This window comes from Eptatretus burgeri, chromosome 14, assembly GCF_056783735.1.
Source record: "Eptatretus burgeri isolate ZD-2024b chromosome 14, Ebu_testis_v1, whole genome shotgun sequence".
Lineage (NCBI taxonomy): Eukaryota > Metazoa > Chordata > Myxini > Myxiniformes > Myxinidae > Eptatretus > Eptatretus burgeri.
Window position 1 is genome coordinate 50,425,006 of NC_140974.1, and position 15,411 is coordinate 50,440,416.

At 43.9% G+C, this 15,411-nt stretch overlaps 2 protein-coding genes across 3 annotated transcripts in view; one reads left to right on the plus strand and one right to left on the minus strand.

Moving 5' to 3' along the window:
- Window positions 1–6,184, plus strand: LOC147013162 (tubulin beta-4B chain-like). Its single transcript, XM_085854795.1, has 4 exons — window positions 1–183; window positions 3,934–4,042; window positions 4,160–4,270; window positions 4,793–6,184. The coding sequence occupies exons 1-4, from the start codon at window positions 127–129 to the stop codon at window positions 5,854–5,856; spliced, it is 1,341 nt and encodes a 446-aa protein (XP_085710921.1). The 5' UTR covers window positions 1–126; the 3' UTR covers window positions 5,857–6,184.
- Window positions 4,792–15,411, minus strand: part of HDHD3 (haloacid dehalogenase like hydrolase domain containing 3) — a 24,668-nt gene continuing 14,048 nt past the window's right edge. The window contains exon 3 of one of the 2 annotated variants that reach the window (XM_085854799.1): window positions 4,792–12,697. In XM_085854799.1, coding sequence (XP_085710925.1) covers window positions 12,509–12,697 — 189 coding nt within the window. In that variant the 3' untranslated portion in view covers window positions 4,792–12,508. Of the gene's footprint in view, window positions 15,409–15,411 lie in introns of both variants that reach the window. The other variant, XM_085854800.1, reaches the window with a different exon arrangement.

A 15,411-nucleotide genomic window follows, 5' to 3' on the forward strand; every position in this document is an offset into this window, starting at 1 on the left:
TGGTTCAAGACCCCACCCACCCTGGATTATATAACAGGACGAGGAGGGAGCGGCTTGCTTCGTGGTGGTGCTTGGGTGAACAGGAGGTTTGATTTTGGTTCTTTGGGAGTTCATTGTTGAAGAACCATGAGGGAAATCGTCCATATCCAGACGGGTCAGTGCGGCAACCAAATCGGCTCGAAGGTTTGTTCATTTATTTATTTATTTAAATGGAAGCGAGTCCTCCTCTCCCCCTCCTCCCCCCATTTGTACAATCGACCATTCGAACTTGAGACGAGTTCCCGCGAACGATGGCGCTTTGATCCGTTCATTGTACCGAGACGCATTGTCGGAACGGCAATCTGCGTCCTGACGGGTCGTGCTTTGAGGGGGAGCAGAGTTCGGGTCGTGCGGTTCTCCGGTGGATCGTGCTTTGAGGGGAGAGTGTAGGATTCAGAGTTTAACCCATTGAGCGGTTTCGTTTTGTGTTTGATACCAGGTGTATACCAGGTGTATACCAGGTGTATACCAGGTGTATCACGAGCTCCTCAAACGTGCTTCTCTGTGTCCACCTCGTGCAGGCGGGTTGGGTGTGGCAGCGTCATGCATATGGTGATGATCGTGCTGAAGAGTTGTGACGTAACGCTTTTGACTACACGTCATTTTATTTTAACATTCAATGTCAGATTTTTCACTTATTTTTAAAATTACTGATTTAAACTTTAAAAAAGCAATGTTATTCACAGTACTGTATAAAGCTTGTTCTATGGATGTTACAAGTCATTTGGAGTCGTTATGGCTTGAAGGTGTGGGAGGGGTGATTGGGGTAGTAACGGTATCTGGGAGGGGAGGGTGATTGGGGTAGTAACGGTATCGGTGTGGATTGGGTGATTGGGTTAGTAATGGGGAGGGGTGGGTGGGGAGGAGTGATTGGGGTAGTAACGGTATCGGTGTGATTGGGGTAGTAACGGTATTGGGGTAGTAACGGTATCGGCGTGGGTTGGGTGATTGGGGTAGTAATGGTGTGGGGTGGGTGAATGGGGTAGTAATGGTGTGGGGTGGGTGATTGGGGTCGGGACGGTACCGGGGTGGGTTGGGTGATTGGGGGGGTAATGGTGTGGGTTGTGTGGTTGGGGTAGTGACGGTATCTGTGTGGATTGGGTGATTGGGTTAGTAATGGGGAGGGGTGGGTGGGGTGATTGTGGGTGGGGAGGAGTGATTGGGGTAGTAACGGTATCGGTGTGATTGGGGTAGTAACGGTATCGGTGTGGGTTGGGTGATTGGGGTAGTAACGGTATCGGTGTGGGTTGGGTGATTGGGGTAGTAATGGTGTGGGTTGGGTGATTGGGGTAGTAACGGTATCGGTGTGGATTGGGTGATTGGGTTAGTAATGGTGCGGGTGGGGTGTTTGTTGTTGTAATGGGGAGGGGTGGGTGGGGTGATTGTGGGTGGGGAGGGGTGATTGGGGTAGTAATGGTGTGGGTGGGGTGATTGGGGTAGTAATGGTGTGGGTTGGGTGATTGGGGTAGTAACGGTATCGGTGTGGGTGGGGTGATTGGGGTAGTAATGCTGTGGGTTGGGTGATTGGGGTAGTAATGGTGTGGGTTGGGTGATTGGGGTAGTAATGGTGTGGGTTGGGTGATTGGGGTAGTAATGGTGTGGGTGGGGTGATTGTTGTTGTAATGGGGTGGGTGGGGTGATTGGGTGGGTATCGGTGTGGGTTGGGTGATTGGGGTAGTAATGGTGTGGGTGGGGTGATTGGGGTAGTAACAGTATCGGTGTGGGTGGGGTGATTGGGGTAGTAACGGTATCGGTGTGGGTGGGGTGATTGGGGTAGTAATGGTGTGGGTTGGGTGATTGGGGTAGTAACGGTATCGGTGTGGGTTGGGTGATTGGGGTAGTAACGGTATCGGTGTGGGGTGGGTGATTGGGGTAGTAATGGTGTGGGTTGGGTGATTGGGGTAGTAATGGTGTGGGTTGGGTGATTGGGGTAGTAATGGTGTGGGTGGGGTGATTGTTGTTGTAATGGGGTGGGTGGGGTGATTGGGTTAGTAACGGTATCAGTGTGTTGGGTGATTGGGGTAGTAATGGTGTGGGTGGGGTGATTGTTGTTGTAATGGTGTGGGTTGGGTGATTGGTGTGATTGGGGTAGTAATGGTGTGGGTGGGGTGATTGGGGTAGTATCGGTATCAGTGTGTTGGGTGATTGGGGTAGTAATGGTGTGGGTGGGGTGATTGTTGTTGTAATGGGGTGGGTGGGGTGATTGGTGTGATTGGGGTAGTAATGGGGTGGGTGGGGTGATTGGGTTAGTAACGGTATCAGTGTGTTGGGTGATTGGGGTAGTAATGGTGTGGGTGGGGTGATTGTTGTCGTAACTCTGCTGCCAATTGACACCCGACCATCACTGAAGTGCATTCCTGAATGTTGAGTACCCCAAAAGATTCCCTGTACCCTTCTTGAAAAGTTCTTTACTTGGAGCTACCAATGTAATGAGCACTACCTGCAGTGGTAGGAGACCTAGAATTTTGGTCCAAATGGCTTTTTCCTTTCAATATGACATCTTTAACTCTTTGTAGTAATTGGTAAGGATGATGTCCCAACACTGCTAGTGCGAGCTCGTCGTAGTTTTCTTGACATGTACGGAGCTAACTTGAAAAGGCTGAATTTAACACCATCTTGTAAAAACAAAATTTAATTTGGTCAAATCGCTTGCAATGACCTTGGTGGTCTGGATTAAATGCCAATACGACCTTGAACACACCTGTGCAAGATGAAACCAAAGCATCAAGTTTGTGATGGACTAACAGACAACTTCACGACTTGCACATCGGACGACCCCTCGAGGCTTTCAATGTTTTCTTGTTGACTGTGAGCCCTTGTGACCTCTGGTGTGAAACTTTGCTCCTTATTAGTTTTTTTTGTTTGTTTGTTTATCTGAATCCTTTGAGACCTTCAGCTTTGTGTGGGTGTGGAGACTCATTCCCCTTTTAGGATTTTTATTGTAACATTAGTTGCAGTGTCTTAAAAGCGATTGGAAATGCTGTTTATTTATTTTATGGTGTCATAAGGCATTGAAATATCACATGATGTGGTTGCTCATGCGACCTGTCATTTAAAGACTATTCTCATTGTCATTTTCCAAAAGCTTCAATGATGTGAAGGTTGGTCTTCGTGCTGGCAGTGCAGCACCATGCCGCCATTGGTGGCTCTCCATTGCCAATCGGAGGCTATGATGCAAGATACCATTGCCCTCATTGACCCCTCGACATTGTCATTTGGAGGCCAAAAAAAAATATTTCATAAATGTTGGTTGGCAATTTGTCCACCATGTGGCATTCACAAAATCGGGACTATCAATAATTTTGAAAGGAATTGGGGTGCAGGAGGCCACCATTTGGCCCATCATGCCTGCGCCACACCAATACCAGATTTAATATATCTGCCAATAACCCCTCTTCGTGTGCAGCCTTTTAGCTGCGACATTGGTACTCATTTCGCCAACCTCAGAGATGAGAGGCTGAGTCAACCCCCTGGTGTTAATTCAGCGGCCAATGGGGATTGAACTCTGGACCCTGGGATCCCAAGCCACCACCCTCACCACAAAGGCAACACCAGGAAAATTATTATTTTTTTTTTTATATATACATTTTCCTCCCCGGAAGATTTGGTGCACATGCAAGTTCTCTTTAACCATCCCCCTCCTAAATGCAGCTGAGACTTTGGCTGTCGGCTTTGTCATGAATCCAGAATGTTGAGATCCAGCGCCCTTTGTTGGCACTGCCTGGTGGTTTTGTCTGCAGCCAGATCTGGGGTCACAAAACTATCATTCTGAAATGTCTACCCTTTAACTACATTTGCTGTATGTTTGATTCCTGATTGTTTTGTTGGGACTCGTGTTTGCTAACAATTTATCCAACCTTTAATCTCTACCATCCTTTCACTCCCACCCTTTAGTTCTGGGAAGTTATCAGTGACGAACATGGAATTGACAACACTGGCACGTATTGTGGAGATTCTGACCTCCAGCTTGAAAGGATCAATGTTTACTATAATGAAGCTTCTGGTATGTTAACATTACAGGCACATGGCAACTTGGACAAAAAAAAAAATAGTCTGCATGGACTTTGAAATGGGGATCTCAGATGGAACACAACGAGCTATTTCCTAATTTTCTCCCCAGGAGGGAAATACGTTCCTCGGGCTGTCCTTGTGGATCTGGAGCCGGGTACCATGGATGCTGTGCGGTCTGGACCCATTGGACAAATGTTTCGACCAGACAACTTTGTTTTTGGTATGCTTGAGTAATTGCTTTTTCTACAGTTTAAGCAAATGCTCCATGACGTAATTGTTTGATGCTCCAAAGGTCTCGTTATTTAGTGTTCCAAAATTGAGGCCTGCGAGATGACTCGTAGCTTTGATTTCTTCGTGTGCTCGAATGCCATCGACCTTGTGTAGATTTGGGTGGTAGTTCAGTAAAGATTTGTTTTCAGCTTTTACTCCTTTTGTGTGATAAACCAATCACTTTTCAGGTTTCACTTTTTCTTTTCCCTTGGTATTTATTGCCATTTGCTCTTGAGCCAAACTGGGTGGGGTGGATGTTTTGATTGGCCAGTTTATCGATTCGACATTGTAATGTATCTTGGTTTGGAAGATATTTCAAACAAAATCCTATGACTGCTGTGGATGGGGTTGGGGAGGTTTTTATTTTTATTAAGCCACTTGCAAGTTGTGGCTTATTCTGGTTGGAATAGAATGTTTTCTACTTGCCTATACTTGGAAGATTTAATGTTGAGAACTTGAATACTTTGTTCAGGTCAGAGTGGTGCAGGAAACAACTGGGCCAAGGGTCACTACACTGAGGGTGCGGAGCTGGTGGACTCTGTGCTGGATGTGGTGCGGAAGGAGTCTGAAAACTGTGACTGCCTGCAGGGCTTTCAGCTGACTCACTCGCTGGGGGGTGGTACAGGGTCTGGTATGGGTACACTCCTAATCAGCAAGATCCGTGAAGAGTACCCTGATCGTATCATGAACACCTTCAGTGTGGTGCCCTCACCTAAAGTCAGTGACACCGTGGTTGAGCCTTACAATGCAACACTGTCGGTACACCAACTGGTAGAAAACACTGATGAGACATTCTGCATTGACAATGAAGCCCTGTACGATATCTGCTTCCGTACCCTCAAGCTGAAGAATCCAACTTACGGGGACCTCAACCACCTTGTGTCTGCAACCATGAGTGGAGTGACCACATGCCTGCGCTTCCCTGGGCAGCTCAATGCTGACCTGCGCAAGTTGGCCGTCAACATGGTTCCCTTCCCACGGCTTCACTTCTTCATGGCCGGCTTTGCCCCACTTACAGCTCGTGGTAGTCAGCAGTACCGTGCACTCACTGTTCCTGAGCTCACACAGCAGATGTTTGATGCCAAGAACATGATGGCCGCTTGTGACCCACGTCACGGCCGCTACCTCACTGTGGCCGCCATTTTCCGTGGACGGGTCTCTATGAAGGAAGTGGATGAACAGATGTTGAACATACAAAACAAGAACAGCAGCTACTTTGTGGAATGGATCCCAAACAATGTGAAGACTGCAGTGTGTGACATCCCACCACGTGGTCTCAAAATGTCTGGCACATTCATTGGGAACAGCACCGCCATCCAGGAACTGTTTAAGCGCATTTCGGAGCAGTTCACCGCCATGTTCCGACGCAAAGCCTTCCTTCACTGGTACACAGGTGAGGGAATGGATGAGATGGAGTTCACCGAGGCTGAGAGCAACATGAACGATCTTATTTCTGAGTACCAGCAATACCAAGAAGCCACGACAGAAGAGGAAGAGGGGGATTATGTGGAAGATTTGGAAGAATATGAAAATTGAGCGACCCATCTACTTTGATACCCGACCCATCAACTTTGACACCCGACCCCCTTCAATCCAAAACAAAAGATTTAACTTTTGTTCTCCCTTCAGAATGGTAAAATGGCCGAACACAACTTGAAATCCAAATCTTTAGCCAAAGTAGATATGGATTCATTTTTTCTTTACAGCTTTATTTCTTTCCGACATTGAGTGCGGGGAACATGAGCTGAAAGTTGTTTTTGAAACCATTTCATTCACTGTGCGGGTGGGTATGGAGATTGAGGATTTTGTTTGTATTGAGTGTGGTTTCATTTTTCTCTCGTACAGTAAAATGTTTGAAGCATCATTTGTGCTGTACGAATTTAATTCACACCATACACCTCATCGCTTCACAATTAACCTTTCTTTCGATGGCCTACCAGCACACAAGGGTTCATTATAGTTTGTGAGGCTTTCAAAACGTCCATGTTGCAACTGCAGGTCCAAGAAGAACTAGAATGGGCACTCGGTGGAGCGCATACCTTCGCCGCCGCTACTTTTTTCCGGGCACATTTGAAAAACGTCCATGACGTCACAACCATCAGTCCGATGGACGTCAAATTTGGTGTTAGACGTCATTGAGGGCAGTCCAACAAAATGGAATGATAAACACTGAAAAAAATGACGTCATCTTGACGCACTTCCAATGACGTCACTACCAATCGCGGACTACCATCCTGAAAGCTCTTATTTCACGGAACATTTTAACGTTGGTTTCATATCAATAGCTCTATTAGATCTGAAGTTATGCCTACAAGTATATTTTGACCTTGACCATAGAGTTAATTTGCAAAACCTGTTCATAAATAAGCAGATATTTTGGTACTGATCATAATGCCTGGATTTGGGACAATTTCCTTTACAAATTACATAGATATTTGAATATAAAATATCAGGACATTTTAGCCACAATTGAAAAACGTTATGTCCGAACTACGTCAAATTTGGTGTGACGTCCTTAAGGTAAGTCCTACAAAACGGTATGATCAAAACTGATGAGGTCGAAAATTGAAAATTTACGTCATTTTGACGCACTTCTGATGACGTCGCGTCAAATCTGACACCACGTACCCGAAAGGTATTTCGTCATGGAACAATATGGCGGTGGTTGCATGTCGATAGCTGTCTTATGAAGGAAGTTATGCTCAAAAGTTTGTTTTTGACCTTTTCATGACCTTGACCTTTGACCCGATCGCTCCCAAAATCTAATCAAATAGTCCTTGGATAATCACGAATCATCCCACCAATTTTCATGCAATTCGGTTTAATACTTTCTGAGTTATGCGAATAACAAACATATTCCTAAATAAATACACAGCGACCAAAACATAACCTTTCGCAGAATGCGAAGGTAACAAGCAGTCGATGTGGAGCATCCCAGGTTAGGTATATTGTAGGTTGGAGAATGAACAATCTGTTATAGTGGATCTTCATGTGGACTAGCTCCTGTCCCTATGCTGATGAGTGAGGCTCATTTGGCTGGTGTGGAGCCAATCCAAAGATGAAACTTCCATTGTCGGATGTTTGTGTGAATTTATTTTTGTCCCCCCCAACTGCAATTATGAAGCAAAACAGTTGACCTATTTACTCCTGTGTATTTTCCACCTCAGGTTGGGAGTTTGCCATCACAGGATGCTTTTATATTTACTTCACCTTTTGTGGCTAAAACATGAAGCAGTGTCTATGTAATTGCCACTTAAACCTGATGCAGATGACTTGTGTTGTGGGAATTCTCAGAAGGCAGAAAAAGTTGAAATTTATTGTTAAAATAAGTGCCGTACCATCACTGGCGCACCTTCCCCTCACCCCACCAAATGATGCTCACAGCCATGTGCATATAAAAAATATTTGGTCTGGCTGGAACCATCCCTGGTGTCTTTATTTTATTTCTCCCCCCCCCTGAAGATTTATACTTGTATGAATCAATTTTATTAAATGTGAAGGATGGGTTTGAGCATGGCGAACAAATGTACCATGGAATTGACTTTTTTGCCTCCTGCTTGGCATGCTCGCACTATTGCATCTCAACCTTTCTTCTCCATTCATAAACCCTTATTTATTAAGCTTCCACCTGCAGGATAGGGGAAGGCTTACTGATGTTTTTGTCTGCAATTGGGGTATAATTTTTAATGGTACCCAGTTTTAGGCCCTGGGAGAACAAAACTACCATTTCGATTTTATTCCCCCCCTCCAACACTCAATTTCCAAGCTGTATCTTTTGCAATTAAGTTTTGGTAATGTAAAGTGTGGGGTTGTTTGTTTTAATTATTATATTAATACGCTAAGCCATATTTTGTGGACTTGTTACGGGTTTGGAAAACTTGTGCATACAAACAGCCAGAGTTCCCATAGTTCAGTTATTTCAATAAGTATGTGTTTATAGTTGGAATCCCTCCTTCTGTCTAATGGGAATTTTATGTGTGCTGAGTTTAGTTTGGTTTTTATACGACACCACCCTCACTCAACCCAGTCGCCATTGCTCACGTGTTTTTGGCTGAAGGCGTGGGCGGAGCCTCAATCACCTCAGATCCAACTCAGCCCCAGAAAGGTGAGAGTTGCCCCACCTACCGTGGGCCTGTCCAATGAGGGACGGCCAGCGGATCGCGCGATGGGACCGTCCAATGAGGAGGCGAGGAAAGAAACCGCTCCCACCTCGAGAGTAGAGCAGTGATTGTCGTGGTTCGAGTGGTGGTGATCGAGGCAACTGCCTACCATCTGGAGTGATCGTGGCGACAGCTGAGCATCTGCGGTCGTGGTGGCTTGGTCTCGTTCGTGGGCCGTTGACTTCGGGTCGTGGGTTCGAGTCCCACCGTGATTGTTCGGAGTCTGTGACCGCACGAGGCGGGAAGGTACCCCGGCCCAGCTCTACCGAAAATAGACCTACGGGGTGTCAGTGTGACCACTCCTTGGCTTTTTTCACAAGATCTTGGCTATTCGTTGTTCACCTTGGTGTCTTGGTTTTCTGTATTTTCTTGGCGTATAGGTTTTCTATTATCGCTTTTCTGAAATCTTGTGAATTCTTGGCTTTTTTCATTGGCTCACCTTGGGGTGTGTGTGGTGTGTTGCCAAACCGTCCTGGAAGTAGAAACTTAATTGCTTTTCGTTCCTTGTAAATTGTATTTCTTTTATTCAGAGAACTCTTTTTTGTGCTTCCCCTCCCTGATTATTGTTATAAATAAACCCCTGTTAAATGTACCAGCTCATTTTCTGTGCTTTCTCCCATTGGCCTAGCATTGTGTGGGTTTGAGAATTGGTAAGGTCTTTCATGCTGTAAATTGTTGATTTGGACCGACGGATCTGGGTAACCCTCACTCGGTTTACACCCAGATCTGGCTCTAAACGGTCCGTTCCGCCCGAGGTCCGTATAGGGTGTTTTTTCCCCAGTAGTTGGACGACGTGGGTGTTTAGGTATATTGAAATTAGGCAATTAACCCTACCCCATGCAGTCGAAATATTGGCGACCACGGTCTGCTAAGGGACCCGTGAACTCAGACTTATCCGAGAGTCACGACCTAAATTCCGGGTGTTTGGGAGACAACTGCTCCACCTTGTGGTCGTTTATCGCCACTGACCCCTGGCCCACAAAGGATCTCCTCAAACTGCCGGATGGATTGTTGCCACTTTTGGCATGCGGGTGCTCTGTGGTCTAATGTACAGTGTGGGTTTGGCAAGTTATTTATTTTAAGGTCATGACCAATTGATTTTTTTTTTCTTCACATTTGTCAAACTTTGAGGCTTGTCCTATCAGACAAATTGTGCTGAAGATAGCCTAAAGTCAGTTGCATTTAAGCTTTATTTCCATCATACCCTTTGTGGAGGGGGGGGTGAGATGGAGGGACTTGGTGTTGATGTTCAGCAAGGTAATCACTTTCATATTTTATTAGGGTATTGTTTTTTCTTTTTTTTCGGGTTCTTTCGCTTTGAAAATTTTCTCGAACGGTAAGTCCAATCGAAACAACAATTTTCACCATAGTATGTATCTTTTTTTTTTAATAGCAAACTTAATTGATAATTGTGACATCATAGGTCACGTATGGGCGCTATCTTGGAAAAAAAAAAAACGATAAACTTGACCTCTCTCAAACCGTGCAATGAATTTTTTTTGCTTCATACATTTTAATGAACTTCCCATCGGGAACACGGGTGATTTTTCGTGACGTCAGTGAAGCAGTATCCTGGTGAAAATTCGTCAAGTAGAACACTGCATTGGAAAATTGCGATTTCTTGACCATCCACGCAATTCACCATAGAAAAAAAAAATGATGTCATAGGTGACTTGGTGCGGCAGCCATCTTGTTTTGGATTTTTTTTTTTTATCTTCTCCAGAACAGCTGGCCAGATTGAGGCAATTTTACACATTCCCCATGAGGTCCTTTTTCAAGTTTGTTAATTTCTTATTCATAGGTCACATGGTTTGGTGGCCATATTGAATTTACCTTAAAACCTTCAACATCTTCTCCAGAACGGCTGGTCAGATCAAGGGGAAACTTCACAAATGTATTTTCCTTGGGTCGTGGATACAAGTTTGTTAATCAATAATTGATAGGTCACATGGTTTGACAGCCATGTTGGATTTAAGAAATATTAAATAATGTTTTCTCTGGAACTACTAAACCCATTGAAGCAACAATTTGCATCCATCTACATACATGGTAAAAATTGACCAAGTCACATGGTTTGGTGGCCATCTTGGATAGAAAAACGCACCTTATCCGATTTACACGAAACTTCACACTTGTTCCAGTCCACGATTGGAAGCAGAAATTAAATTTATGATGTCATAGGTCACATGGTTTGTCAGCCATCTTTGATTGAAAATTAATAAATTTTAAAAATTTTCAGAACAGCTGGACAGATTGAGGCAAAAATTCACACACTTTCCCAAGACATCCTTTCACAAGTTTGTTCATTTCTAATTGATAGGCCATATGGTTTGGCGGCCATATTGAATTAACCCTAAAATCTTCAAACATCTACAGAACGACTCAACAGATCAAAGGGAAACTTCACAAAGATATTGCTCAAGGGTAGTGAATACAAGTTTGTTCATGAATAATTGATAGGTCACATGGTTTGGCAGCCATGTTGGATTCAAGAACAATATTAAATAGTTTTCTCTGGAACCACTTATCCTATCGATGCAAAACATTGCAACTATCATTTAAGTCTCATGTTGTATCAAAGGCGGACGTCTGGGTACCCGGTCATCACTGCCAGCAGTTATAAAGTGGCAGTTCTAGTTGTATTTTATCTTTTTTGATTTAAAACAACCAAGCATAATGAGAACAGTAGTCTGGAGCACAAAACTTTTTCCAGGTGGACCAGTTTGATTTGTAGCCCAGATCTCACTTCACCTTTATTATAGCGCGGTGACATCGCGCTGTTGTATAATTAGCTATTCTGTCCTGTGTCTTCTGTCACTTATGGCGGCGTATGTCCCTTTGATCTGAGGGCTATAAATAGAAATTTGTCTAACGTCACAACTCTTCCCATCATGCATGCTAATTCACCGTGTCTACATTTAAATTTTATAACTGCAAAATTGTTTCATCATTCTTAACCTCGACTTTTACTGCCCCCAGTCACGCGATATCGAAGTATTCGCTTCTTGTTGCCTTTGACACCGGCTCCAGGTGACATCTTTTAGTGATTATTTTTACTATTGAGAGATGGGGCCAAAAATGACTAATACAACTGTTGTGGACTGGTTATGACAGCTTGGATGAGTTTGGTAGGTGACAAGCCAATTCGATTTTTGGTTCTGATCAAACCAAGCAGCAGTATAGAGGTATGGTATACTGTAAATTGCATGGGTACAGTGTTTCTGAACATTTCCTATTTTATCTGAAATAATTGTAATTTGTATGTAACAGCATAAAGTTTTGTCTTTATTTTATTTTTTTTCTTCTCCATTCTCAAGAAGGGAAAACATTCCAGTTTTTCCTTGAGTTTTCAGCTGTCTCTTGTTAACCCCTTGTGTCCTCTCCACCCCCTAATTCTTCACCACATCACATTTCTCCTAGTTTGTCCCTCAAACCTACTGTTGGTGTTTTCACCCCCTCCCCCTTTCTCTTGATACTTTTGTTCTTTTACATCCTGATCCGTTTGATATAGTTCCTCCCTGTGCTTTGACATCGATTCCAAAAACATTACAGTGGCATATTTATCATAAGATGCTTGTATCATTGAACCAAGCATCTCTCCATCCACCAGAAAAGCAGAAGTACATTTTCTATGTATTGATTATAAGTGCACTTTACACTCTTTTGTATTGTCACCCAGGCCTTTAGTTACCATTATTTTAGAAAGGTGCCAGTTTTGACCACAAAAAAACATCCTTTTAACCGTGTGTCCTCCCAAAGTGAGTGGTTATAAGGTTTACCCAAGAGATTACTCACCATATACTGTTCATGCAGATTAAGCAAATCAGACATATGTGTGCAATTCTTACAATCAGAAAAGTGAGTCCCACGATTTTGGGCAAATGGTGTATATCTACCCACAACATTTTCGATGTGAAAAATATCTCGATGACCTCCTCTTTTATATAATTGCATATTTCATAAATCCCCACTGCTTGCTTTCCAATGAATCCAAGATGTTGCCTATTGGAGGAGACAATCTTCTAATATCAAGTTGATACAGCCTTCAGCAGTGGAGGGAGGTCATCGAGTGAGTCAAGTATACGATGAGGAGGGATCAATATAGACTTCAGTTCTGCTGCTTTGTTGCGCTTCAGGAGAAAGGCAGCCATTCCTGACGATGTTGCTCCAAGATAATCTGTCACTGGGTCATCTCCAATGTGAACTGCTTGCCCCGCCTGAGAAAAGTTGATTAAGGTTGCCATTTTAACACTTACGGGAAAACAGCTGTGTATTGTCTGTCCCATTAATTGCATCGGAGTAGTTTGAGTGACGGGTCTCGAGGGGTCGCTCCGGTACAATCGTGAATGAGAGGGTGGGGGTGAAGCACGTCAGGGCTTGGTGGGGGCCAGAGACTTTGAAAAGCCCACACAGCTGTTGGGAGAGGAGGATAGCTTCCCAGAATAGACACCGTCATTTTACCAGGCTGTCCGGCAACACGACGTTCCCACTCTGGTAGCCACGCATCTCACACTCGTCCTGTGTGTGTGCTCCAAAGCCCCAGGATGGCACGCAATAACTGAACAGAGAGGGGACCAACCTGACTGACCAGCTGGCCATGCCATGCCAGCTCGGGTATTTCCGTTTCGTCTGCTTATGTTTATCTCCTCAGCTTGAAGGCATAGAGAATAACTAGGACACGTGGTAGAGCGCATACCTCCACCACACAATGCCTGATCTCGAAGAACATATCAGGCCCAATACATTTTTTGATATATCATGTTACATATTGTTTTAAGCCCCATCTCTCAATGAAGAATCACTTTAAAAATTAAATTGTCATATCTGGATCCTGATTTGGATATTCACCAAAATCAAATCGATCTGTCATCACACACCCAACCTGTCGAGCAAGTTTTGTCTAAATCCGAAGAGGAGGTTGTCGAATCTGGCAAGGGTTTCGGTATTTGGTTAGCCCAATGGCACCTGTATTGCCCCACGGAGCTCGATTTTTTTTCATTTTCGTCCCAAGGTCAAGGTCGCGAACTTAGAAAATTGCGATTTTGACGTAAAAATCCATCTTCTCCGAGGGGGTTGTCAAATCTGGCAGGGGTTTTGGTATTTGGTTAGCCCAATGGCACCTGCATAGCTCCACGGAGCCTGATTTTTTTCATTTTAGTCCCAAGGTCAAGGTCATGAACTTAGAAAATTTCAAATTTTGACAAAAATCAGATTTTGAGAGCTAGGATGACAATATTTTTATGCATAATATTGAGGTCATTCCCCACCTAAAGTCTTGAAACCATTTTGCTCTATCTCGAACACCTTGCCCGTGGCGCCCCCTTCAAGTTTGTTTTTACACTGATTTCATCAAAGTATGGATAATCCGAGGAGTGTGAAATGCCATATAGCCTATATGATGTTATATTGTTCCTGGAATGTTCCAGAGAAAGTTTTGCACCAAAGGTCATAATCCTTGACCTTTGACTGTTAAAGTTCACAAAGGTCAAATTTTCAAAGTTGTGGGAATCTAACCGGGTTTTCGATGAACTAACTCCATTAAGCTATAGCACGTATCCTGTTTCCTTATTTTCATGTCCACAACATTGTTTTGGGACCTTTTTAAAGGTTATGCAAAGGCCAAATTTTTAAAGTTGTTGAACGAAGCTGGGTTTTCGACATTTTACAGCTAATAACCTGTCACCCGTACCACATCATGTTGATCATTTTTATAACTTGGTCAAACATTATCACATTCTCTCATCCTTGACTTCTGAAACAATCAAATACCGCTCGTGAACCATTGTCGTCTTCAGACTTGTATATTTTAAAATCTTCTGAGAAACCGACAGCCAGATGCAGACCAAACTCTTCATGAAACATAAAGACAACGCCGTGAACTTAAGTTGTGCTTCCCATGACCGTACCACTTCAGAAAAGAGGGGGGGCATGGACCCTTCCCTCTAATCCCTCATTTTCACCCCACCTGTTGATTAGGTATAATATTGCTGATATTTATTTTTGTGTAATGCTTATTTCTATTCCCCACCCCATGACCATTGTTTCTTTTAATAAATACTAGCAGGGGTACCCAGTGTTGTCTGTTCTCATCCTGTTGGCATTTTAAGAAATCAAATTTTGTTCTTTTATATTTTTTGTGGGAGCCGGAAACACTTCCTTACACGCTCTAAGGAATGGAGTCAGGGATCATAAAATATTACCTTTCCCATCACTACAAAGGCTTAGGCACTATAGAGTGATTTAAGAAGAAAAAAAAATCCAACTTTTCTCTTCAAAGTTAGTCTTTTTTTGTCTTAAACATTCCCCAGCACTCACTGATGAACATCTGAAAGTTTTAGAAAATCTATTCAGCCATCTCTGAGAAAAATAGTGACAGACAGCCAAATATATCTCATAGTATAGATACCTGGTCTCAGGGTGAATTGTGACTGTCATGGCTCTCTTGGTGGTCATATGGCAGCTTAGCTGCCGGGGGTGCTATCATTTCTTGAATCGCGACTGTGTCGCTGATGCAGTGCCCCTCTACCAGTAAACACACTGGAACTGGTACTCATTTCGCCGACCTTGGAAGGATGACAGGCTGAGTCAACCCCCTGGTGTATTTATTCAGCGGCCGACGGGGCTTGAACTCAGGACCCTAGGATCCCAAGCCACCACCCTAACCACTGAGCCAACACCAGGCTAAATGGCTCTTTTGATGTGGTCAGTTAACTCACACTTGGAGGGCAATTGGACACGGCCATCAATGCCCAACCCCTAATTGTTTTCTTTTTAAAAAAGGGATCTTGTAATGGGCTCTGTCTGTCCGTCCATCCGGCACATTATCTCCTCCAACAGTTGTGCAGAAATTCATCAAACTTGGCAGTTATGATCACCAGATGGCAAGAAGGTGCGAGAGCAGTGCCATTTTGGCCCACCCACTGGGGCCCTG

Excerpts from the sequence above, each read along its gene's own strand:
- LOC147013162 (XM_085854795.1), top strand. The coding sequence starts at position 127 with ATGAGGGAAATCGTCCATATCCAGACGGGTCAGTGCGGCAACCAAATC. Across the intron at positions 184-3,933 it reads GCAACCAAATCGGCTCGAAG|TTCTGGGAAGTTATCAGTGA; the intron begins GTTTGTTCATTT and ends CCCACCCTTTAG. Across the intron at positions 4,043-4,159 it reads TTACTATAATGAAGCTTCTG|GAGGGAAATACGTTCCTCGG; the intron begins GTATGTTAACAT and ends TTTTCTCCCCAG.